The sequence below is a fragment of the Urocitellus parryii genome, chromosome 7, assembly GCF_045843805.1.
Source record: "Urocitellus parryii isolate mUroPar1 chromosome 7, mUroPar1.hap1, whole genome shotgun sequence".
Lineage (NCBI taxonomy): Eukaryota > Metazoa > Chordata > Mammalia > Rodentia > Sciuridae > Urocitellus > Urocitellus parryii.
In genome coordinates this window covers 16,365,254-16,390,522 of record NC_135537.1, presented here as the reverse complement: position 1 = coordinate 16,390,522, position 25,269 = coordinate 16,365,254, and the positions used below count along the sequence as shown (strand labels likewise).

The following is a 25,269-nucleotide window of genomic DNA, read 5'->3' as shown; positions in this document are numbered from 1 at the left end:
ATAAAATACAACAGTATACATGTTCTGGGCTTTCTAATTTTACAAAGCATGTGCATTTGCATACTATTTATGATCTGGGTCAGAGGTCAGGAATGAGATTGTAGCGGAAGACATCCAACAGTGGGCCGTTATTTAATTTTCAGGATTCCAGACCTACCCTTGCCCTAAGTCACAAGGCTGGTCCTGAGTCAGGACAGCCATTCAAGCTGGCAGTCTTCTCTCTCCACTGGCACGAGGTGCCCTTCCATCTGCACTGCAGCTTGCCTCAGAAGCCACAGCCTCCTGATCCGTGTCGTCCCAGTACAGCCAGGAGGATCTGAGATTTAGAGTCAAAGGCCCTGAACATAATAAGTACAGAATGACCCAAACCAAAGAGCTTGGGACCATACTGGGTGGGAATGTATTTAATTGCAGGATTCTCAACACAGTGACTTAAAAACAGAGAAAACAAGAAGAGTGGCTTCATTTCTAACCTGTTTTGCTGTTGTCATCTCCTGCTGTAACAACAACCTCAATTTCTGCCAAGAACTTATCTGGCTTCTTTTCTGAATGGACACCTGCTGGTTTATTTTCTGCAGAACGGGCCAGGGGGCCTCTGTGCTAATTTTATTGTCTACTTCAGGAGAAATTCAGGTCAGAATTCAGTTTATCAGGCAGAAATTCATTTTAGTTTCTAAGGAATAAAAACAAAGTTTGTTTCCTCCCTATTTCTCTGTTTCCCTGCCTCACCCTCTGTAGATGTGTTGCTCCAGACACTGTCCACATTACCAGGGCCACTTGCACCACCACACCTGTTCTGGGGGCTTGCTTTGGCCTGCCTTCCACAGTCCCAGGTGTCTGAGAAAATTACTAGGGGTCTGAGGGAAACCAAGTTGAGAAAATAGCTGTCATTAGGTAGGAACTTCTAAATTTTTGCCACGACCCTCCCACCTTACCTGCCTCAGCACCTGTCCCCTTCCTCCTTGGGAACTGAGTCTGCAAATTAATTCCTTGTTTTCTGTCCTCCATTGCTCTTGGCTCACTATCCAATGTCACCCTCAAACACTCCCTGTGGCTCTACCTCTTCCCCTTTTAGCAACTTTACTATCCCTCTTGTCCCTTCTTTGCCAAGCAATTCACCTGCATTATTAGCACCAATGCTTGACAGCAGTAAGTATTGATGGGTGGACAGAAGGATGGATGAATGGTGGATGGATGGATGGATGGATAGATGGATGGATGCCAAGCCAAATACTGAAATTTCATTTGGGACACCTTCACTCTCATTAAAAATATTAGTACCTTATATTTTTCTAGCAATTTTTTATTATTATTATTTTTAAATACATGACAACAGTGGAATGCATTACAATTCTTATTACACATATAGAGCACAATTTTTTGTATCTCTATGTAAAGTATGTTCATACCAATTTATGCCTTTATATATATATGTATACTTTGTTTTTTTGCATTACAATTCTTAATACACATATATACTACAATTTTTCATATCTCTGTTTGTATATAAAGTATGTTGACACCCAATTCAAGTCTTTGTACATGTACTTTGTATAATGATGTCCATCACATTCCACCATCCTTAGCAATTTTAGTTTACAGAATACATTCACATCTGTCATCTCAATCAATCCTTGTGGTGTATCTAGAATATAGACAATAAAAAATGAAGTCAATTTTCCTCTCTCAATTTAAGCTTCCACAAAGAAAGTCTTGTCCAATAAATCCTGCCCTCTGCTGACCATTTCTGACCCTCACCCTGGATCTACTGGTAGCTATTAATACCTTTCAATGTAGCCATTAACTCTTCACCCTTTATTGTCCCTGGGTCTCCAGTCGTGGGCCAAGGATGGTATTACCAGTGTGATAGTTTGTCCCCACTCTTACTGCATCCCACCAGCACATATAAAACATGAACATGGGGCTGGCACTGCCTGGAATACTGATTGCCAACTGACTTTCAGACCCCTTGTGCTTTCTCAGGAATTACAACTATTTGCCGTTTGAGGCCAAGAAGCCTTGTGTCTCCTTTATCAGTTCTTGGGGAGATCAGACCTTTAGGCTGCACTGGTCCAACATGCTGGAGAAAATGGCAGATCTCCTGGTAAGTGACTTCGGTAGGTGTTGGATTTGTACATAAGGAAAGTGGAGGCAGAAGGGATTTTAAAAAATCTCTCCAGTAGAGGGTCTTAGTTTCAGTCCAGATACTGCATTTTGGGTGCATGTGGCTCCTACCATGTGAATCCAGAGAAATGAGAAGACATTTTGCAAAATTCCTATACTTTAAATCAAACTGTCCGGATTCATGTCCCTTCTCTGCTTCTTACAGTTACTGGACCTAACAATAGGTTGATTCTTTAATCTCCAAAGGGTGGGAGCTTAAAAACATTGTCACAGAATTGATAGGTTCTGGCTTCAACTAACTCTTGTCCCCACTCCCACACTTTCCCACACCTCCATATGCCTCTACTTGCAGTCCACACACCTCACCAGAGGGTCCTTGTCTTATCTCTTCTATTCCATTAAAAACTACAATAAGGAAAGAACAAACTTCTCCTTCCATTTGCTTTATAATCTTAATTGTATATAAAAAGTGTTGGCTCTGGCCATGGGATTGTAGAGCTGGACACAGAAAGTGGTCAGAGAGGCCTGGTCTGGGGTCATGCTGTGACATCATGTAGACGTGCAGACTCTCTTCTGAAGGCTGGTCTTGCTTTTCCCTCAGAGAGAATAGCTTATCTCTAAGAGTCCTGACAAAACAAATCAGAAGTTTTCCAGGAAGCCATAGTAACCCTTAATACCCATTCCTAATTTTGTTATTAGTGTCAGGATCCCTTCAATCATGGCTAACAGGATTGAAGTTCACACTTTAATAGGTGGGAACTATTATTATCCTGTTTCATAGAGAAGCAAACTGAGAATGAAAGGGTTGGTTCACTTGCCAGCAGTAAGCCTGCCTTTGAACTCTGTAGTGTGACCCCAGAGCCCACATCCTTAACCACTCCACGATGTTGCCTCTTCTTATAGTGAAGGTGGAGAGAGAGGAGCACATGTCCCATGCATCAGACTTTGGCATATGACAGAGAATACAGTTTTTGTACATTCTAGCAAAGTAGTGGCAGCACATAATTGCCCTTGGGTGCCATTTACCTCCAAGCTACTGAATGGAATCCTGGAATTTAGGCCAAAAGGAAACATGCAATTACTAAGTATACAAATATACAGCCATTTCCACGTGTAGTCTACCCAACCTCCTGGCTGAAATCTCATAACCACTTGTATGCATAGCTCTTTATTTTCAGAGATTTTTCAATAAGATTCTACGACTATTTGAGAAATTAATTGGAACATGCTTTTGGAGTTTTGGATATTGTATCTAATTCCTTCTGTGTTGTTAGCTATTTCTCATGACATGAGATTTCCCCCATAGTGGACTCTGAGGGAGTGGTACCCGGTTAAGGAATGGATCTGGGGTAGAAGCAATGACTTGGAGCAATGTGAAGCCTTGCCTCCAGACCAGTTCTCTTAAGAAAAACAAGGTTCAAAGTCAGAATGCAGCAGCATTTCCACTTCAAGTACAAGAGAAAGGAAGCATTCTTCCTCCATTTCTAAAAGAAACAAAGAAGAGCTGAATGGCATGTTTAGGTTGTTTCCATCAGTCTCCCCACTACAAGTCTCACCCCTCCATCCCTGCCATTTGTTTGCAGGAAGAGAGTATAGAGGAAGTGAGAGAGCTGATCAAGATTTCAGAGGAGGCTCCTGAAGAGAAAATGAAGATGGTGCTCAGTGATTTCATCAATCAAAGCAGGTAGCTGGCACAGGGGAGCTGAGCGTGCACGGGATTGGCTTTTAATGACCTTGAAAAAAATAGTCCATTTCACATGTGTCCGATGGACACTCCGAGTATTACATCTGTCTTCATTTTGTTCAGTAATTTAGCTGGAACCTGTGGACCAAAGTCTGCTTCCTGACACTTGAATAACTAAGCCATAAGCCAACGGGGAGAGATCAAAAGAAAGACAGAGACTGCTGCAGAGAATCTTCATGGAACAAGAAAAGTGTTCACAGAGTTAAGCCCAGTGTGGTGTTTTGCCATTTGGTAGATACTCAGCAAACTATTTAGACAACTAAGTGGATAAATTATATCAAATATGGCAATTACATGTTTCATAGGGCACATTAATGTTTGCTAATTAATGACTCCTATTCCATGGTAGACAATAAAATAAAAAATAAAATAGAGGGTATATCATTACCTATGACTGAGTAGCAAATTACCCCAAAATTCAGTGACTTAACACAAAATTTACGATTGCATCTATGACTGTGTGTGCCAGGAATCTAAGGGTGGCTCAAATGGGTCCTCTGGCTCAGGACCACCCCTGGGTACAAAATCAAAGCATTGTCTGGGGACGAAGTCACCTGTAAGTTCAACTAGGAAAGATCCACTTCCAAGATCACTCCCATGATGGTTGACAGACTTAGTTCTTTGTGGGCTGCCAGGTGGAGAATGTCTGTTCCCTGTTAATTGGGTTGAGACCCCTCCATTCCTTGCTGTGCTGGCCACTCTAAGCTGCCACTCTTAACATGGCAGCTTGATTTAGTCAGCAAGCAGGAAGAGTCAGACAGAACATACCAGTGAGATGGAAGTCACCGTCTACCATGACCTAACCTGGAAGTGCCATCTCATCTCTCTTGATGTATTCCATTAGAGGCAAGTCACTAGGTGCAGCCCATGTTCAGAAGGAGGGGACTGCAGAGTGGCATGAATTTTAGGAGGTGGGACTCCCTGGGGGCCATGTTAGAGGCTGCTTACTACCCCATATGGAAACAACATGGATCAACTCTTGAAATGAATTAGGTCCAGGCTTGAGTCAAAATGAGAATTGACCGTAATGGAATTAATAGAAAAGGAGTCTGATTGATTTGATGAAAGGTAAAACCAGAAAGCAGGCAGTAGCTAACCCTGATGTTCTGTTTTTTTAAGTTATGTCTTTCCTAATCTCTCAATTACCCAACCGTTTTCACTTTATAAAAAAAGAAAGCAAAGAAATAAATAAGCATTTTTCCTATTTTTCTTATATCAGCAGTATATATTAGTGCCACGCAGGCTGTGAGCTAAGGGAAAGGTCCCCTTTGATCATCTTTATAAAGCGTTTGTGAACAAATTAATAGCTTAAGAACGTTTTTATCTTAGGAGATTATTTTAGGATGATAATTAATTTTTCCCCTTTCTCTTCAAATTTCCAATTAACTGAAAACATATTTGTGAGGGTCGGAGATCAAAATGTTAATTTTAAATTTATTAAGCCTGGATTTGAGAAAGCGGCTTGGACTTGAGGACAAATTTGGCTTCCTGTCCCTCCCCACCTTTTTATGGCTGAGCAGTGGGACTTCACAGTCTCCTTGCAACAAGGCCAAGCCACTTGCCACCTAGGGGTAACAAGGCTGCCCACAGCCAGAGACAGGTTGGTCTGAAAGATGGATGGAAGCATGTGCCTTATCACTTTCCCCAATTTTTTTTTTGGGGGGGGGTACCAGGGATTGAACTCAGGGGCACTCAGACACTGAGCCACATCCCTAGCCCTATTTTATATTTTATTTAGAGACAGGGTCTTACTGAGTTGCTTAGCGCCTCGCCATTGCTGAGGCTAGCTTTGAATTCTCAATCCTCCTGCCTCAGCCTCCAGAGCTGCTGGGATTACAAGCATGCGCCACTGCGCCTGGCTTTCCCAATTTTGATGAAGAAATACATTCTTTCTTTCCCTGTGGGGAAGGAAACCTTCAGCATCCACCATGTCTGCTCCATCTTGGAGAGTGGAATGCAAGTCTTTGAGCCTCTGGAAAAAGCAGGAAAGGGTCGACAAACTCCCGCTTCAAAATATAATCATTATTATTTTTAAAAAAATAAGAAAAAGTGCAACTTAAGTAATATACCCAAAGTGGATTTCCGGCAAGGCCTCCAACTGCCACTGGGCAGAGCTCTGGTTTGGGGCTCTTATTGGGAGGCATGGCATCCAAGACTCCCCTTAAAAGTGGCTCTTGTTTTCATCGAGGAAGGACTACATGTTCATTGTTTCAAAAAATCATAAAGTAGATGTTTCCTTTTCAATTCTTACTCCAATTCTGCTCTTCAGAGAGAAGAGATTGATTTGTCCTCTTGGACTTTTTTTTTCTGAATTTGCAATCACATACTCATTTTCTGCATAAACACACACTTATAAAAACACTCTATTTCTTCCCAAATGACATCACACATGGTGCTCAGCAGGTTGTGTTTTCACTCAGTGATAAATCACACACATCTTTCTACAGGAGCCTGTAAGAGGTGTTTTCAATATTCAGTGATGGGTGTGTCCAAACACACTAAACGAGTTCCTAATGATATTTAACCTGTCTCCATTTATTGTGGTGCTATTGTATAAACATACTTTTGCAAGACCATTCAGTTATTTTTAAAGGATAAGATTTCTAGTATAATTTTTGAGTCATATAATGTACATTTAAATGTGGGTAGGTGCTGTTAAATAGTCTCTAAAACATTAAGGCATTTTACCACTCTTTTACAACAGCACACACTCTCCTCTCTATCCCACACTTTTACAAACCTTGAATACTATTCATTCTGAATGTTATTCAAAATTGTGTTGTTTTTAGTTTGCATTTAAGTTATCACGAAGGAGGACAAAATCTTACTTCCTAAAGTTTTTTTCTATTGTCATTTCTTCTTGAATTGTACACACAGTCTTTAGTAATATACTACTGAACACATTTTTAAATTTATTTCCAAAAAATGTTACTACTTAGTAAGGTGGGGATATGTCTCAGCATTAAGTCTGAAATATTTGTTTTGCATATAGTTCTTCAGGAATTTTTTGCTGTGTTTTAAATTTGCAAGATGAAGGAAAACAGCATTATTTTGTGAGGCTTTTTTTTTTTTTTTGCTATGAATTTTGATAACAATCACAATGGATATTTGATGAAACAAAGTGGAAAAACATTCATTCCCACAAACCAATGCCGGGTCAGGGCATCATTTCTAATTCCCCTAGGTCTCTTAGAAAAGTTTATGAATCCCTGCTAATCCTAAATGAAAAATCTTGGTTCTGGGTCTCCATCAGCTTTCCACTGAATTGTAGAAAGCACATTTGCCTATCTCTGGAGTTATAAACGGATTTTCACTAAGCGGCCTTCAAAATTGTGATTCTTCTCTTGCAGCGCCTTTATCTCTGAAGCAGAAAAAAAGCCCAAGATGTTGAACCAAACCACTTTAGATAAGAAACGACTGACGCTCTGTTGGCAGGAGCTGGTATGTGAAAAGCTATTTATACTTTTAACAGAGTTAAAACATGTGCTTTAAAAATAAACCTCGTGGATGAAGCAGAGGTCACAGGCCAGATGAGGATAAGGGTTAAAGGTCGCACGTTTGTGGGGTGTAGAGGCATGAGGGAGAAGGGAGATTATGTTACATTGGAAATGTGGGTTGAAGATTGACCAGGATGAGTAAGAGGCCCTCCACTCTACTCCTGTTCTGACCAAGTCCCCCTTCTGCATTTTCTTGACACTTGTATTTTCTTAAAGGCTATTGACTCTTTCTCGAGGCTGTCTGCCTTACAAATCAAGAGACCAAAAAAAAAAAAAAAAAAGAAAAAAGAAAAAAAATACCTTTTCTGCCCTTCCTCAAGTTCCTTCCTCCTGTTAGGATTATGTTAAAAATTTTCAGCACATCTTGAGAACAGGCCATCATGGCTTCCCCTCCAGGCCCTGGAGACCTGCGCTCTGCTCATTGATGTTTCTAGGTGCCTCAGAGCTGCTTGACCCTTGCTGAGTGTTGACTGAGAAAAGCCAGAACAAGCCAGGCCCTGCTTATCTCACCTCCAAACCAGTTCCAGCAATGGCAGCAAGGGACATTTTGTGTGAGGCCATAACAGTTCTGAAAAAAAAAAATTATTCAGTGTTTAACTTCTTAAGGACATTTTAAAGACAACAGTGGAGGCCAGAATTATTAAATGATGTTTTAAAGGTCATAGCTAATGGATAGTCAATTGAAGTCCAGAGATTAAAATGAATTGTCTTAATTCCCCTTTCATCCTCTGTCCGGAACACTTCTCTTCTGTCCTCCAGCACAGCCAAGGGAGGCTGGATCTGTCCTCCTACAAGATCCTGCTGCCCTGGTTCTTCCTCCGCATCTCTGGCTGAAGGGCTGTTTCCGCAACACCCTCCACTGCGTGTGCTCTGTCGAGCTCTGTCTTCTCACCATCCCACAGTTCTTGGCCTGAACAATCCCCTACTTTCAACCTCATCTGTACAGTGGCCCTGGTGTCCCTCCTCATCTCCAGATCATTGCCTGCAGCCTCCTGGTTGAAGTCTTGGGTACTTGGCTCATGGCACCTAGGACTCAACATGTCCTACTGAGCCCAAGGCCTTGTCTGAGTGTGCTTTTCCTCCTATATGGGCGCCACCAGCTACAGCTCTTGGTCTAACAAGAAGCCTAAATGTCAATTCTGACTCTTTATCTTTCACCTTAGACAGTCTGACTACTGATTTAGCAGTTTGAGATAACCAGGTCCTATTGATTCTGCCCCCGGGACTTTCTCCACTTTCTGGCCTAAGCATATTGCAGTAGTCTTCCTCCAATCCATCTTCTATACCACAACCAGAAAGATCTTTCTAAAACAAATCTGAGATCACTTGTGCCTAAAGAAATCCCCGGAGTCTCTCAATCCTTCAGAGGCTGAAGTCCAAATTCCTTTTCCCTGGGACGCGGGGCCGTTTGCCATAGCATCCCACTCTTATCCTCCATCATTCCTTTCCCTTACATCTGTACCCCCACACTTTAAGGCTCTTGCTGATTATTTATCTCCACATGTGGTTGTTCTCCCTCCCTGGGCTGTCCTTTGTCTTCTTAGACACCTGACGAATTCATTTCACCTTTAAAGACAGCTTAAATGTTACATCTTCATGAAGCCTGGCTTTGCCCCTATCTAGTACCCTGATAATCATTTGCATGTTTTGCTTTCACTTCATCAAGTTGTGAACATCTCAGGGAAAGGAAGCAGCATGTCCCACCCCTGTCCCAGGCTTTGACTCCTAGCCTAGTCCTGGTTTATAGCAGGATTCCGTTCCTTCAGCCAGTATGAACAGAGGATTTCTGCATGCCGGGTGCTGTGCTGGTTGCTGGGAGCACACACCCAAAATACACAGTGCTCAACCTCCAGGAATTATAGACTGATGGTGGTTCATTCATTCCACAGCATTAACACCTGCTCAGCTAGGAATATGGCGTGTGTCACTGTTATGTGACAGTGTTTCTGTCAGACAACACAAAGTAAGGACTGGACAGAAGAGGTCCCCGTCTACACAAAATTTTCACTTTAATAAAGAAGACAGAAAGGCAGGTACACAGCCAAAGCAGAAAAATGGTCGCAGGTTATGATGATGAAGGACGCTGCTTAAAGCCACGGTGATCAGGAAAATGTGGGAGAAGGTCATACAAAGGTGACACTTAAACTGAAGCCATGTGGAGTCTGGGGAACATCTGGGCAGAGGAAGCACCAAGGACTCAGGCCTTAGGATGGAGCAGGCTGGGCATGCAAGGGACCCCTTGCCCTAGAAGGCACCGTTAAGAGTTTGGCTTTTGTTTTTGCTTTTCTTTCCTCTAAACTCATAAATGTGGGCTGAAAAAAAGGACCCTAACAGTTTCACCCAAATTTCTGAAAATTTCAGTGTCTGTAGCAATTAGGGAAATGCAAATCAAAACTACACTCGGATTTCCTGTCACTATAGTCAGAATGGCAGTGATCAGGAACACGAATAGTAACAATGCTGGTGAGGATGTGGGGAAAAGGTACGCTCTTGCATTGTTGGTGGGACTGCAAATGAGTACAATCACTCTGTAAAGCAATGTGGAGATCCCTCAGAAAATTAGGAATAGAACCACCGTATGACCCAGCCATTTCTTTCCTCGGTGTTTATCCAAAAGATCTAATATCAGCAGCCTACAGCAATACAGCCAGTTCAATGTTTATAGCAGCACAAGTCACAACAGTCAAAATATGGAATCAACCCAGATGCCCATCAGTAGATGAAGGGATTAAGGAAATATGGTCTATATACACAATAGAGTTTTACTGAGCCACAAGGAAGAATGAAATAAGGGCATTTGCCAATAAGTGGATGGAAATGGAGAAAGTCATGCTAAGTGAAATTTTCTGAGCCAGACTCAATCAAATGTTTTCTCTCATATGTGGAACCTAGAGCAAAATAGAGAAGGCAGTGGGGGAGGGGATCAGGTATCATAAAGATACAGAGAAGTCAGTGGAGCAGATATAGGAGAATGAGAGGGAGGAAGGAGGGAAAGGGGAAGGTGTATGTAATGAGTTTAACAAAATCATGTCGTATTCATATATAAACATGTCAAAGAGAATTGCACTTCTGTGTGTAAAAGAAAGGAAGTTTAATACAGTAGCCGAGGAAGAAAAGGGGAGGGGGGAGGAGAGGAAAAGTGGGGTGGATGGGCCTTGAAACCAAATTCCCTGCATATGTGATTTTGTCAAAATGAACCCAGTTACTGTGTATAAATATGATGTTCTGATAAAAATTTAAAAATACAAAATTTACATAAATAAACAAAGATGTTCCAGCCACTCTAAGGTGCTCTAGGTGGCATTCCTCAGGGGCTGTCCCCTTGGGCTGGGAGCCTTGTCAGACCTCCAGGACCAGGAGCTGAACACAGTGGCTAAGGACAGGCACTCTGGCCTTGGTTGGACATCAACTCCAGCTGTATCACTCTGCTTTCTCTGTCTTGAGAGGAGTAATGGAGGATCAACACAGTGGCATGAATATGGCTGGCATGGAGAAAGAACTCAGGAAAAGTACCTGCCATGATTGTAATTATTGAGTATTTCAGAAAGCCTAGATTCAGGCCCCAGCTCACAGAGCTATGTTCCCTTGACAGGCTTCTGTCCTTTGTGGGTCTCAGCTTCCCGTCCGTCTAAGGAAGGAGAGTTGTGTTCACTGTCTCTGTGTCCCCTTAAAGTGACTTTCAAATAATGAGCAGTGGCCCGCCCCAAGTCATCTGGGGCTCAGTGTGGAGCTAGAAGCACACTCAGGGCTCTCCAACATCAGAACAGCGCTCGTTGCCCAGATTTCCAGAAAGATCTCCACTGACTCTTGTTCTGTTTTAGGAGGCGATGGCCACGGAGGCCAAGGGCATCCTGGAGCAGCGCAAGAAGAGGTTCTCTCTTGATGAAATGATCCACGAAGCCCAAAACTTTGTGGAAAAAATCCGCTTCCTGGTTGACGAGGTAAGCGCCTCTCCAGGCAAACCTCCTCTGCAAGGCTTGAATAGATGTCTTCCTCACAAGGGCTGAGTGTTGGGAAAGGGGAAAGCCCTGCTGAGCGGACCTGCGCAGGCACTATTAGTTTAGTGATGAGAAAAGAGATTTTTAAACTAACCAGACACATATGGCTTTATTGAGTTTTCTACAAATCCTGAGTGTTCAGCATATTAAAAGAATGCTCCCAAACAGACTCAAGAAATTTCGAATCAAGCCCTTTGATGGTGGGAACTTTGATTGGTTTTCAAATGTAAAAGGATTTAAACTCAGATCTAGTAAAGATCCACAGTATCTCTTTCTCTCTCTTTTTGATGATACTGAGGATTGAATCAAGGAGGGCTTTATCACTGAGCTGCATCCTGAGCTCTTCTTATCTTTTTATTCTGAGACAGGATTTCACAAAGTTGCTTAGGGCCCTGCTAAATTGCTGAGGCTGACCTGAACTTGAAATCCTCCTGTCTCAGCCTCCTGAGTTCCAGGGATTACAGGTGTGCACCACCACACCTGACCAGCATCCCATTTCAAAGTCATCTGTAAGTGGTATCCTGGTGATTTCTAGAATGATCATTAAAAAGTAATCATATTTGCTTCTGTCAGATACTTCTTTCTTGAAGACTGAAAATGTATAGAACCTTTTGGAGCCAGAGTTTATGGGGGGAGGTTTCAGAGAGAGGAAAAGATTTACTGCTCCTGTTGTTCTAGAAAGCTTTAATTCTCATCTCAAACCAATTGCTCCCTGGAGGCATATGAAACAGTGAGCCAGGCAGTCGGCAGACACGGAATTTTAATGAGAACCCAGAATGTTCAAATCAAGCATTGAGCCTTAAGCTCTGTGACCAGGAAAACCATCCTGTCACTGTTCCCATATCAGAGAGAAGAGATGGATGCCCCCTTTGGGTACCAATTATACCTGACTATCAAGGGTGAGCAAGACAGAACATTTGCTTCTATCCCAGGTGTCAAAGCCTACTTTATAACAGCATAGCTCCTTTTTATTTGTGTAATTATGTTGGCTTAGAAATGAGCATTTCAGACACTTCCAACATAATGAGCCACTGGTGTGGAAGTCTGCAGTCCCTATCTGATTAGCTGCCCTTTAAAGCCTAATGTGCATTTTAGTCTAATTTAATTCTTCTGAATTAACCACTTATGTATTTGGCAATTATGTTTTAGCTATAAAGTTTCTTATAGATCTGCTTTTGGCTTTATCTTTTCATTTGAATATTCTGTAAATGTTATCTGGCTCTGAGAAGGTCTAATACTAAGAAGCTAGGTCATTATTACTGCATTGGAAAAGAAATTCATGGGAAGTTGTAGAAAAATGTTTGCTCTACAGATGGAGAAAAGCAGGCCACCAACACCAAATCGTGGGTCCAACTCACATGTCCTCAAAGCCCAGTGAGCAATTTGGCATCTGGGATTTATTTGAACTTCTAATTCATGACCCAAGGCTTCCTCTTCTCAAAGAAGCTGCAGTTGGCTTGGTTGCATAAGTACCCAGATGGCTTAGGTCACAGCATTAGTTTCATGGAAGAGGGCCTCTTTCTGGCTGGGAGAACTCTTGGAAGTACATTTGCTAAGCACCGACCTGAGGACCCCTTTCCTTCTGTCGTGCAGCCACAGCACACCATCCCTGATGTCTTCATCTGGATGCTCAGCAATAACAAGAGAGTGGCATATGCCCGCGTTGCTGCCAAAGACCTGCTCTACTCCCCAGTCAGGGAGCAGATGGGCAAGCACTGCGGGAGGATCCAAACTCACTTCCTCAAAGTAAGTCTGCACTCTTTTTTTGACCAAAAAAGGGGAAACTTCTGTTTTTTTCTGGATGGCTCAGGGTTTCGTGTGTGTGTGTGTGTGTGTGTGTGTGTGTCTGACTCTTCCCCGGTGCTTTCAAAGGTATGAAGACAACTGGAACACCCTGTCCCTTGTGATTCAAATTAGGAGGAGAGGAGAGATGAGAAAGAGATTTCAGAGGATAAAACCAGGCCCACAGTAGACCCTACAAGGAAACAGTCCCTAAATGGGAGTCCACGATGTGTTCCTCACTTTTCCAGGTGTCCACAGATGCTGGGCAAACATTGATATAAATATGGCAGTGGGCAGCTGAATTAGTAGCTTTGAGTGCCATCCAGCTCTGAGATGTAATGTCGCTATGCTTGTTGGACGCTGTAGATTAAGGGCCCATGTGATTGAGCATGTGACCCTGTGTGGGATCATGATTTAGAGCATGCACTTTGACATCGGGTGAATCTAGGTGGGCATTCCTGCTAGTCGGCTAGATCTAGTATAACAAAGTATCACACAAGAACTACCCTAAACAACAGGAACTATCACCTCTCATAAGTCTGAAGAGCAGAAGTCCCAAATCAAGATGTTGACAGGGCCATGTTCCCTGTAAAGATGTCAGGGAGAGAACAGTTCCAGCCCTCTCTCCTAGCTTCTGATTAGTTCTGTGGCTCGTGCCTGCATAACACCAATATTTGAATGGCTTTCTTTTCCTGTGTGTACCTGTCTTTTCACGTGGCTTTCTTTTTATAAGGACATCGGTCATATTGGATTTGGGGTCCACCCTACTCCAATACAATATCATTTTAACTTAACTACATGTGCAATGACCCTATTTCCAAATAAGTAACACCCTGAGTACTGAGGATTAGGACTTCAACATATGAATTTTGGGGGAACCTAATTCAATCTATAATAGAATTCCATGGCCAATATTTCTTGGCTATATGATCTTGGGAAAGTTGCTTAGTATTCTTTATCTGCTTAAAAATGGTTCATCCCATTTTCTACCCAGTTATGGAATGGTTGTGAGAATACAGTGAAGAAATCTGGGCAAGGAACACAGTTTTGCTCAGGCACAGTAATCATTGGATAAATGCTCAGATGATGGAACACCAGCATATCTGAGAACCTAATTATGGTGCCGTGTCCCCTTCATGACCTATCAGTTGTTTGTGGCTCCGCATGTTATTTTCTGTCACATATGTAAAATAAATTTTAAACCCACTCCCAGAAAAGTGTCAACTGAAAACAAAAATTTTCACCCAAGTCATTTACCACAAAGATCAGAGATTTTCTTTAACTTTCTCCATTCAGAGAATGTTAGGGAGACAGGAAACATTTGTCTTAAAAATAGCAAATCATTTCAAAAGGCCCCTGTGCTAAAAATACTAGAAAATGGTATAAAGTTACTCTCTCCTAAATATTTTGATGTATCCTGGCACTACTTAAAATTAGAACAAAGAACAGCTGTCAAATAAAGCCAGACAGTAGACGTGACAGAGAACAGAGAACTTTTGCCCTGTGCCATTCATCCTGTGCATTTATCTTTATCAACATGTCTACAAACCTTGGCTCCTTTCTTTATCTGTATTTTCCTTTTGCCCCTGGGATTGCTTTGCGTCACAGCTTTCTAAACCTTGTAAAATTCAATTATACCTATGTGATGACACATCTTGATACGATGATTCAACAAAACTATTTTCATTCCTGTTTTGATTATCACCCTGATTTTAACTCCCTTTCACCCACTGCCTCCCTCTGTGCCCCTTTCCCTCACTGGATTAGGAAATCTGAAAAACCCAAGGGCTGCTGCAGGGAGACCGAGTCTGCCCCCACATGCCACTTAGTCTGGTTTCTTGTTGGGGAATTAGGAAATTAGATCCCTCAAAGTTGATTCTAGCACACTGTTTTCCTTTGAGTGGCTCCATAAAACATCCTGTGTTGAAAGACTGTTAGGAGCTGCGGCTGTGACATCGGAAACCCCTGGGGTTCCACCGTGTACCACAGTGCACCATCCACACACGGAAGCCTATAAGAAGTCCCGCAGTCGGGAAGCATCTTCAACTGTCTACCCTCATGTTTGCCAAGCTTTCTCCCCCAGAAGAGCTATCTATAAGTTTTAGGAAACTTCTGGTTCTTTGGGGCCCAGTTTGGGGACTGGGAATGAAGGAGAAACAAAGGTGTGTCATCTGGATTGGCACAGCTGAGCTCAGGTTGATCTGTAACGTAGCAGGGTTTCATGATTCCAAGCTCCATGATCTTGCCTCCCCTCTCATTTACATGTGTTCATGGTGCTGCTAAAAGTGGTGGAACAGAATTTGCAGACCTCACCCCAATCCATTATTCAAAGAAATTGGCTCTCTCTTTTTAGTCCCATTTCCACTGTGACCCTGATGACTAGAAATATGGAAGAGGAAATTCAGTGCCAAAGGAAACCCTTCTTGGGGAAGGAGCTGGGTGCACTCAGAGCCCAGAGGGTGGCACTCAGTCCCCTCTTGTGCTGAGCCTCCCCCTTCTCACCCTGCCTCTAGCCTGTGCTACCTTCTGCTCCACACCTCACGTTCTTCTCTTCTTCTCTGGCCTCCAGCCTTCCCCAGGATTAAAAATAATTGTGGCTGAAAGGTCCTTTCTAGGTCTTGCCAGAGTGAAACCCCTCCATGACCAAGAACCTCTCACTCATACATACTGATTGACCAGCTCCAGCACCATCCGCATGGCTTGCCACCTCTCTCTCCTTTCTCTGATTTTCCAAGTCTTCTGCTGTCTTCTAAGCCAGCTGGCATGCACCAGGACCCTGGCAGGAGGTGGATGGGGGAGAGAGAGGCTGAGACTTCAGCATTCCACCTAGTGCAATATTTGTATGTCAGTGATCGGAATTGTTTTTAAGCACTTTTGCATTTTTAATTATTTTTCTTTCTGTCTTTTCCTTTTTCCTATCTTTCTGTCCTATTCTCAAAGGATAAGACCTTGTAGTGATTGGTCAGGCTTCAGGGGCACTCAGAATTGTTTTTAAGCACTTTTGCATTTTTAATTAATTTTCTATCTTTTCTTTTTTCCTCTCTTTCTGTCCTGTTCTCAAAGGGCAAGACCTTGTAGTGATTGGTCAGGCTTCAGGGTCACTGAAGGAGGAAGGATAGTGGGGCAGAGGCGGAAGGCAGGGACACCAGACTGGAATCGAACAGCAAATTAAAAATGGGATGCTGCTTCTGCAGGCACCGCCAGGAGTGCTCAGTAATGCTGTGTGGAGCCAGCTCACATGCTTAAGCCTGGGCATGGTGTTACCAGCGATGTCAATTTGCTTATTGTTTTATGTACAAGTTGCAATCTCTAAGAGTACAGCAGCAGTGGTCCTGGTGGAACACTGTGGTTCTAACTGTGAGTTCATACACAGACACTTTGTTTAGGATCAGTAGAAAGGAAAGCTGTTTTCTCTTGTGGTTCTCATTTTGCATTAAGAAGCAAAAACATTTTGGACCTGCTCCTGCATAGGGGTGGGTTAGGAGTAGCCTGGTGTGTTGTGAGCCTTACTGTTCTAATATTGAGGTTGGTAGACCAGCGTCAACATCAACAGGAAGAAATGCAGTTGACTTCTTATCTGGATGCCCAGGCAGTTCTCATGAACTGACACCCATAGCCGTGCATGAAGATCACTAGAGCCAGGTAGGACTGGGTTTCAGGGTTGGCTCTAATCCTGCCTTGCTCTGTGACCTTGGACAGTGTCTTAACCTCTGGATTTCTATTTATTTATCTTTAAAATATGCTTGATAAAAGTATTTCTACTTCATAGAGTTATTGGGAGGCCGAATGATAAACAGTGACTTGTTAACAGTATGCAGATAACAGAACATTCTGTGTGAAGGAAAATATATTAGACCAGGGCCTAGAACAATGCAGGTGCTTGGCATGTGTCAAATATCATTAGTACTAAAAAAACAAATAAAGTATTACTCATTCAACAGATAATTACCACACTCTTCCTGGACGCTCTTCTAGGCCCTGGGGAAGCAACAGACAAGATTCTTGAAGCAACAGACAAGATTCCTGCCTTTATGGATGGGGTCCTAATGACATCTGCAAGTGGCAGAGTCATGGCTTTTATTAGGACAAAGAAACTTTCAGTTCTCTCTCTCTCTCTCTCTGTCTCTCTCTCTCTCTCTCTCTCTCTCTCTCTCTCTCTCTCCAGTGCTGGGCAAAAATCAGGGCCTCGTGCATGTGAGCAAGTGCTCTACCACTCAGCAAAATCCCAGTCCTCACAGTAAATATTTATTTTATTCATTTTAGCTGCTATTACTAGAGAAGTGATGAACTTAGAATTAGATCTTCTTAAAATTTTAAAAACCACAGACTAGAGAATAGTTGCCTTTATTAACTACAAAATGATCCCCTCCCTCCCTCTCTCCTTCCTTCCTTCCTTCCTTCCTTCCTCTCTCTTTCTTTCTTTCTTTCTTTCTTTCTTTCTTTCTTTCTTTCTTTCTTTCTTTCTTTCTTTCTTTCTTTCTTTCTTTCCTGAATAAATAGTGCTCTTCTTCTCCCTAAAGAATAAAGCCCCAACTCCTGCACACACGGAGCAGGCTCCCCAGCCTCTCTTGTCCTCTGGCCAGCTGTCAGGCTCACTGGTATGAGTTCTTTTCTGAAAACTCTTGGCACCCTACTTGGCACTGAATGAGCATAAGCTCCTGTTGCTGGGTTTTCCATCACGCCCTTTCCTCTTCCTGGGATGCCCTCTGGACTGGTCCAGCTCCAAGGTGCTCATTACAGCTCAGCTAAATGCAGTGCCCGCTCACCTCCCATCCACCGGCGATAGGCCCTAAGACATTCAGTGGATGCCTGAAATAGCACAAGTACCAAACCCTACATATCCTGTGGTTTTCCTCTTCATATATACCTGTGATAAAGCTTAATTTATAAATTAGGCACAGAGATTAACCATAATAACTGAATAAAATAGAATAATTATAATAATGTACTGTAATAAAACTCATGAATTCTTAATTTCTGAAATTTCCCATTTAATATTTTAGACCCCAGATAAGGGAAACCATAGAAAGCAGAACCAGAACCTTGGAGAAGGGGGACGGCTGCGTTTGAATCTTAAAGAAAGGGTGGCAGTGCCCGCTGCCCCTCCTCTGCTCCTTTAGTCTTTCTCTGTCCACTTGAGTAAGGAATGCAGACCAGGTCGGCCTCTTGGTCTGGATGTGACTCCTAGAGCCTCTCCAGGGGAGCCTTGGAAATTGTCCGAGCGAGTTCTGCCCTGTCATCATAGGATTCTGAGATTCTCCATGGTCAGGAAGTGGTGTAGAAGAAGGGAGAGGAAATTCTCAGCGACACTCTGAAGAGGCTCTCAGAAGAGTCAACAAAATCCCCACAAAATCCTGTCTTAAGTGCCATCTGCTGCTCTTGAGTGAGGGCTCCACCAGCTATCCTGAACACAGCCAAGGCAGGGCCTGGGACTCTGTAGATGGGGCAGAGAATCCCCAAGCCTGGTGACCACAACATGGGGACACTCTGTGTATATTTAGTTATGTCCTTAGGTTCTGAGAATACGCACAGCCCCAAGACATACATACGCACACGCAGACACATGTATTGTGTAGACACACACTCCCAGTCCACACTCACAGCACACACACTGATACAAACATAGACACAGAACATCACACACACACAAGCCTGAGCACATTCCTGGCAGAGGAAGCAGTAAAACCACCCTGCAGGAGGAAGGAATGAAGCACGGGTGTCCAGGCAGGCAGGCGGGCAGGCCCTGCAGGCCAGGGAGGCTCCTTGGAGCCCACGAAGACCTGGGGAAGTTCAGGAAGAAACCCCCAGCTCAGTGATGAAGAAGCAGGCTGTGGGGGTCGGAGGTGGGAGTCTAGACTTGGAGTCATCTCTTTGGCTTGAATCTTGGCTCTGCCACTTACAAACAGACCTCATACAGCTTATTTAATTTCTCTGAGCCTGAGTTTCCTCATCTATAAAACTGGAGCAATAATATATGTACCTCTTAGGTTTAAGTGGTCAAGGGCTTGGAAGTGCTTAGCATACTGCATGTGTAAGCCTCAGGCCCCTCAAAACCTGGATCCTCCTCTGGGGCCGGGAATCATGGCAACCCCATTTTAATCTAAGCAGAGCCTTCGAGAATGATTCTGAACGCACCTCCAGGCATGTCTCCTGGAAGGATCTCTTTCCTCAGAGTGAGACTCATTCTTGTCTCCTGCTAATGAAGCAGTCTCCCTTGTACCCTCTCCCCAGCTTCCTGGGAAACGGCCACCTGGCTGGTCAGTGCAAGCAAAAGTCGATGTGTACCTGTGGCTGGGCTCCATCCAATACTCTGATGCCATTTTGGACAACCTACCAGCAGGCTATGAAGCAGAAATGCCTCCCAAAGTGGCTGGCACCAATCACCCTCCATGCAACCTGCTCTACCAAGGTATGGCATGCACTGGGCAAAGAGGGGCGTTACCTGTCTCTGGTGGGCTTCTGTGGAAATAGTGAGGAGGCAATGTAAGTGAGCCATTTGCCCATTGTTCTAGAATCAACTTCTTTGCCCTCTGTAATACAGTTTCTATTCTTTCCACCTTTCAGTGTTGATTGAAAAGTATAAACTGAAGTCATTTAATACATCTGGAATAATCATCTATGCTTCTCTGTGAATGAAGGAAAAGCAGTTTGAGCTTCTTCATAGGTGGACTATATAGGTGGAGTTTGCATTTTAAGTAAAACATGTCTTTTAAAGTAACAGCAGTATGTCCTTGTGCTGATGTGACCTGTGGAATTAAAGCAGATTTTCCTTTTCATAAGGCATTAAAGTTTTGACCCTTACAAGTCCCAGGAGTTACCTAGGGAAGACTGGCATTGAGTCACTCATGTTTCTCTAGCTCAGTTCTTCCCCGGGCTGCTTCTAGAAAGTCAGCTTACTTTATGGGACCCTTTCTTCCATGTGGTTGTGTTTTATGGGTGTCATTGTGTTTATATTTTCATACTATTTTGAATTTTATTATATTAATGTTTTATGGTTTCATTTTGCTTTCTCTTTCCAAATTGCTTTACTTTGCCTGATTTTTTATTGCTGGATTCAGGTAAAGCAGGTTGCAGTTTTACCTTTCCTCCACTGAAGCTACGTTTGGAGTTGAGGCAATGCTGGGAATGCTGCAGAACTCTATGCACACCCAGGTCTCCTCAGGTGCACAAGGCTTCTCTGATATTGGTTGGTCTTGACTTCCAGGGGTGTCTAAATGGCTCAGTTGTTAAGAAATCAAGGTTCTGGAGGTATACATCCAGTGGTTCAGCTTGTGGTGTTTGTGCCTAAAGCTAATACCTAGGAGCATTGTATTTTAGAAAATATATCATAACTACTATGTGTCAAGTATTGTACCCTGTACTGGATATACAAGGTTTCTTTTATTTCTCATACCAACCCTGGAGGTTTCCTCATTTTAAGATGGAGAGGTTTATACTCAGAGATGTTTAGAAATTACCCAAGATCACACAGATAGTAAATGATGAAGCAACCCATCTCCAAACTCTGATTTCTTTCTACTGTTTTCCATCCTACCTTTAGAGAGTTTTTAATCTTTGGTCAAATAACACCCCCATGATGTTATCTTTCTATTTCTCTACACCCTATCTCTAGAGACCCAAGGACCAAGACATGTTTGCTCTTCTAGCGACTAACGATTCAGAGGGGAAGAGAGACTTTCCCCAATACTTCCTGACCCTCTGCAGCATGCTGCTTTCCTGGAGTGACCTAATAAACTTTTTGTGCTGTGCACTGACATTGACAGTGTTGGCTGCCTTCCACACCTACTGGAGAATTTTATGGTCCAGAGAATATCCATTCAGCAATTAATTAGCTTGAACCCATATTTGGAAGGCATGGTGGAAAAACTGGTATTGGGAGTAGAGATGAATGAGGTGATCGTGACCCTCTAGAGGGGGCAATCAACTTTGTCTCTAAAAGCCATAAAGGGAAAGTGAACCATGGCATGAGAGATGGACCACCAGTGTGTGAGGAGGCAGCTAGACTAGTCAAAGGAGCAGAACTGGTAAGGCTCTGGGTTTCAAAACACCATAGGCTCAGTCTAAGTAAGTGACACCCCCTGGAGTTGTGCTTCTGTGGCTGCAGTTGGGAACTTTGCTAAAATTTCAAGGCTGGTCATTTCAGAGGCAGCTGGTAGACACTGTCAGGTAACAGACATTTCCAAGTTCATTCCCAGCTGCGAAATCTGCCAGCTCTGTAGTATCCTAAGGATCAGGCTCTTGTCAGGAAATCCTGTGTTATCTCCTGAGCATTCTGTTATTGAATGCTGCTGTTGGAAGGGACTCTTGTCATCAGGGTGTGGCCCGTACACATTTGAGTTCACTGGTGTCTGTACAGGGAGAGGCTTTTAGCACTGAGTTCAAAGGAATCACTTCTGTCCTTCCCCTGAGTTGATCAGAGCTTGGATCACCTGCACTGTGAGTACCTGGGCTTCACTGGGGACAGTGCAGAGCTCAAGGGTCCACACGTTCTGTAGGAGCAGAATGGAGATTGATAAGGTTGCTACATTCCCAGACACCATGCTGGTCCATGTAGCCAGACAGGGGCATGGAGTAGAGGGACAGATTGGGAGCACGTCTCATAACAATCATGAGGTGCCCTGCTGTCCCCTCCTTGCCCTTCAGTCAGGATCTGATGGCACCTGCTGCTGTGATGTCTCTCCCAGCCCTCTGTGTGCTATCTGCCATTCCACCTTCCCACCTAGAGGGGGCGGTGTTGTCTCCTTCCTCTCCTCCTAACATCTCTTCTGCCCATTGCAAGTTTGACTCAGTCATCCTCCTGATGCTTTTTTCTGAGGCCCTCAGCTCCTGGGCATATTCCATCAAGTACTCCCTATAGCCTGCTAAACTCAGTTCCAGTGTCTCACTCAGGCCTCCACGGCCCTTGTCCATATGACCGCCACTATACAGGGCTGTACACTGTGGTCACACTAGACCACATTCTTGCCCGTCCATGGCCTGGAGTTAGTTTCTGTGCTTGGCTTTCAATCACCCTGTGACAAATGCTTGAGACATCCATCTTGGCCAATCAAATGCTACCACCCTTCAGGACTCTGCTCAAAGGGCAGAGCCACCTCCCCTGGAGTCTGCCCTTTTGTATTTGACTGTGGTTTGGTGAATGCAAATGCTCTTCTGTGTGCATGCCTTCTTATTTTACATGAATAGCTTGGTTACATTTCTCATGCTGCTTTGCTTTTTTTCACTAGGTACTAGATTTTCGAGTCCATCTCTCTTGCTATGTGGACTTTAAACCTGATGCCTCTCATTGTTTAACGGTGCTTCCTGTTCACCCCCATGGTTCACCCCACAGGCTGCTTGCAGCCCACTGGTCACAATGCAGTGACCTACAGTAACAGCACACCAGCATCTTCACACCACTTTTAAAGTTCTCTCCATGTGCCAGACGTCATCCTCACCCTATAATACTCTATGAGGAACTATTATTACCCCATTTCACAGATAAGGAAATAAAGGCACAGAGGAGGTTAGTAACCATATACAAGTTCTTTTATAGACCTGTTGGCTATATGCCTAGGAGTAGTGTTGGGTGTGCATGGTGGGGGTTGGGAGAATGCTCACAGGGTATTCACAACCTTCATTTAAGTAAGGAGAGCTGTGTAAATTGGTGTGCATGGGTTCCTATATGCTAGTCCCCATGTCAATTCAAAGATATAGATATACACTGAGCACAGTACCTTTGGGAAAGATAGGAAAGAGAGGGCATGGACTTTAAAAAAATGAGGTTCTTGGAAGAGCCAGTGGTCATGAAATCTCATGAACCAAAGAGAAGGATCAACTCGACTCTCCTCAGGGTTTCCCTGTTGAACCCTGACCTACCACCAGCCTGCATCCTTCTCTCTGCTTATCCTGTCAAACAGGTGGGCTCACTCCTGCCTTTTACCTGCCATGTTCCTTGCCAATATCGGTCACAGGACACTCAGCCCTAGCCTCCAGTCATGGTGACTTGGATGTTTGTGTTTTCTTCTGTCTTCTCCTGGGAGCTCCCCAAGGGCAAGGACTATCTTAGTTACATCAGAATCCTTAGAGACCAGGACTGTGCTTTAGAGACCAAGAGCAAGACTGTACACAGCAGGTACTCAGCATAGCATTGGCTGGCAGAGTGGACACGTAGGTGACTTAGACATCTGAGTTTATAGAAGGAAAAGCTACTTGTGAAGCAGCCCCTTACACACACACATGCACACACACACGTGCACACATGCATGCACACAATTGAAAACAGGAGAATTATAGAGAATAAAATATAATATTTTAGAAAAAGAAGTAATTTTGGAATAAGAAGTAAAATCCAGGCTCTGCAAACTTGGGAAAGTATTTTAGCCATTTTTGGACCATTTTCCTCATCTATAAAAGGGGGATAATTATATCTATTCCACAAGGTCATTGTGAAGAGGAAGGCACCCAGCATGCAGGAGCACCAAGGAGAACGCGGTTCCCAAGTGCTCCATAAACGGCACCTCTTCCGGCTCCCCATGCCATCACAGAGGAAGGTGGTGGACACTTGCTATGTGGCTCCTAGCAAGCCCACTAATGTCCGCCCTTTCCCCCGTTTGTCCACAGCCCAGCATACCTTCCAGCTGAGAGCTCACATGTACCAAGCCCGGGGCCTCATCGCAGCTGACAGCAATGGACTTTCAGACCCTTTTGCCAAAGTCACATTCCTGTCCCACTGCCAGACCACAAAGGTAACCAGGGAACCAGCAACAGAGCCCAGGAAAGAAAAATCAGGAGCAGGTTGGGCACTGAAGCATCTCAGGGCATGGGGGTGTTTCTGGCTCAGAAATAAATGTGGGCCAGGAAGGATGGACGTGGGAGGGTCTGTTGTTTCCCTGCAAGCCAATGTCCTGGGGCAGAGGGAGCAAGTGGTGAGGAACAAAAGAAGAATGGGGAGGGGTAGAACCTGGCACCCCGAAGCACCTGCAGGAGTGCCAGGCGCAGAGATACAGGTGGGGATTGAGCAAATGAGAAGGCACCGCAGACAACCCCCACGAGGCTCAGATCTGTCACGACTGATGGGGAAGAGAGTTCTTGATGGGGAAGAAAGTTCTAGTTTCGCTGTCAGGGAGTTCTAGTGTTTGCATTCACCCTCTGGGAGGCTCTGCACACTTTGAACACCATTGTGCTTCAGAAATCCCCCTGCCCCCACTCCTCTCTGGAAAAGACTACTCAGAGCTGGGTGCTGTATTAAAGGGCTTTGAAGGGACATCTGTTCCTCTGCCCTCCCGCCCTTTCCTCTATGTGCAGTGCTAAGGTGTTAAAAGGGCTCCTGGTGAGAAGCCCCGTAGGATGTTTTCTCACTGGGTTGTTCTCTGATTCGCTGTTTGGAGTGGGTTAAGCTCTGTAAAGAATCGTCCATCTCAGGTGGGTAAGACACAAAGAGCCCAGAGGTTACCTTCCAGCTCGTCTGCTCTATAGCTGCATGTCTTTGGGCAGATAGCACAACTCAGTTAACCTCAGGTTTGTCGCCTTAAAGTAGGGCTGCTGTGAAGAAGTCAAATGTATAAAATGACTGATGGAGGGTGGCCATTGTATTGGCTGATGTTGACTGGACTAACGTTTTTCTCCAAGCCTGTTTGATGGATTAGGTTGCATTCTGATTTACAATGCACACACCGAGACCATGGTGTGAACTAACATCACATCCATTTACCCAGTTCCCATCGAGTGCCAGCTCTATGTGGGTTCCAGAAGATGCCGGGCCAGATCCTGCTCCTGCCAGTGTGCTACCCAGGCACATCACAGTCCTCCAGACAGATGGGCCCACTCCACCATGCTAAGCCCCCCAGTGCAGAGCTGTACAGAGTCCTGCAAGAGAAGGAGAAGGGTTCATTCTGTCTGGGAAGGCAGTCAGGACAGCCTCAAGGAAGGTGACTCCAATGCCATTCAGCACCTGAGAATGGAAACACACTAGGGCAGCAGACTGTTTTCTCCCTCCCGGGTTTCAAAGCCCAGGAATTGAGTGGACACTGAGGAACCCTGCCACCCAGGTCCCAGCTGCAAGCTCTCCCACTTGTTAGCTGTGTTATGTTAAACAAAACCCCCTTCAGATTCTTCCTCTGTGAATAGGAGGACAGTAGTGTTTATT

The 25,269-nt window shown here is 44.1% G+C and overlaps 1 protein-coding gene across 1 annotated transcript in view; it reads left to right on the top strand.

The window, feature by feature from the left end:
* Fer1l6 (fer-1 like family member 6) overlaps positions 1-25,269 on the top strand; it is a 113,498-nt gene that overhangs the window by 30,633 nt on the left and 57,596 nt on the right. The window contains exons 13-19 of the mRNA XM_026407638.2: positions 1,984-2,104; positions 3,708-3,808; positions 7,219-7,309; positions 11,187-11,306; positions 12,957-13,109; positions 19,377-19,554; positions 23,745-23,869. Coding sequence (XP_026263423.2) covers positions 1,984-2,104; positions 3,708-3,808; positions 7,219-7,309; positions 11,187-11,306; positions 12,957-13,109; positions 19,377-19,554; positions 23,745-23,869 — 889 coding nt within the window. The remainder of the gene's footprint in view (positions 1-1,983; positions 2,105-3,707; positions 3,809-7,218; positions 7,310-11,186; positions 11,307-12,956; positions 13,110-19,376; positions 19,555-23,744; positions 23,870-25,269) is intronic.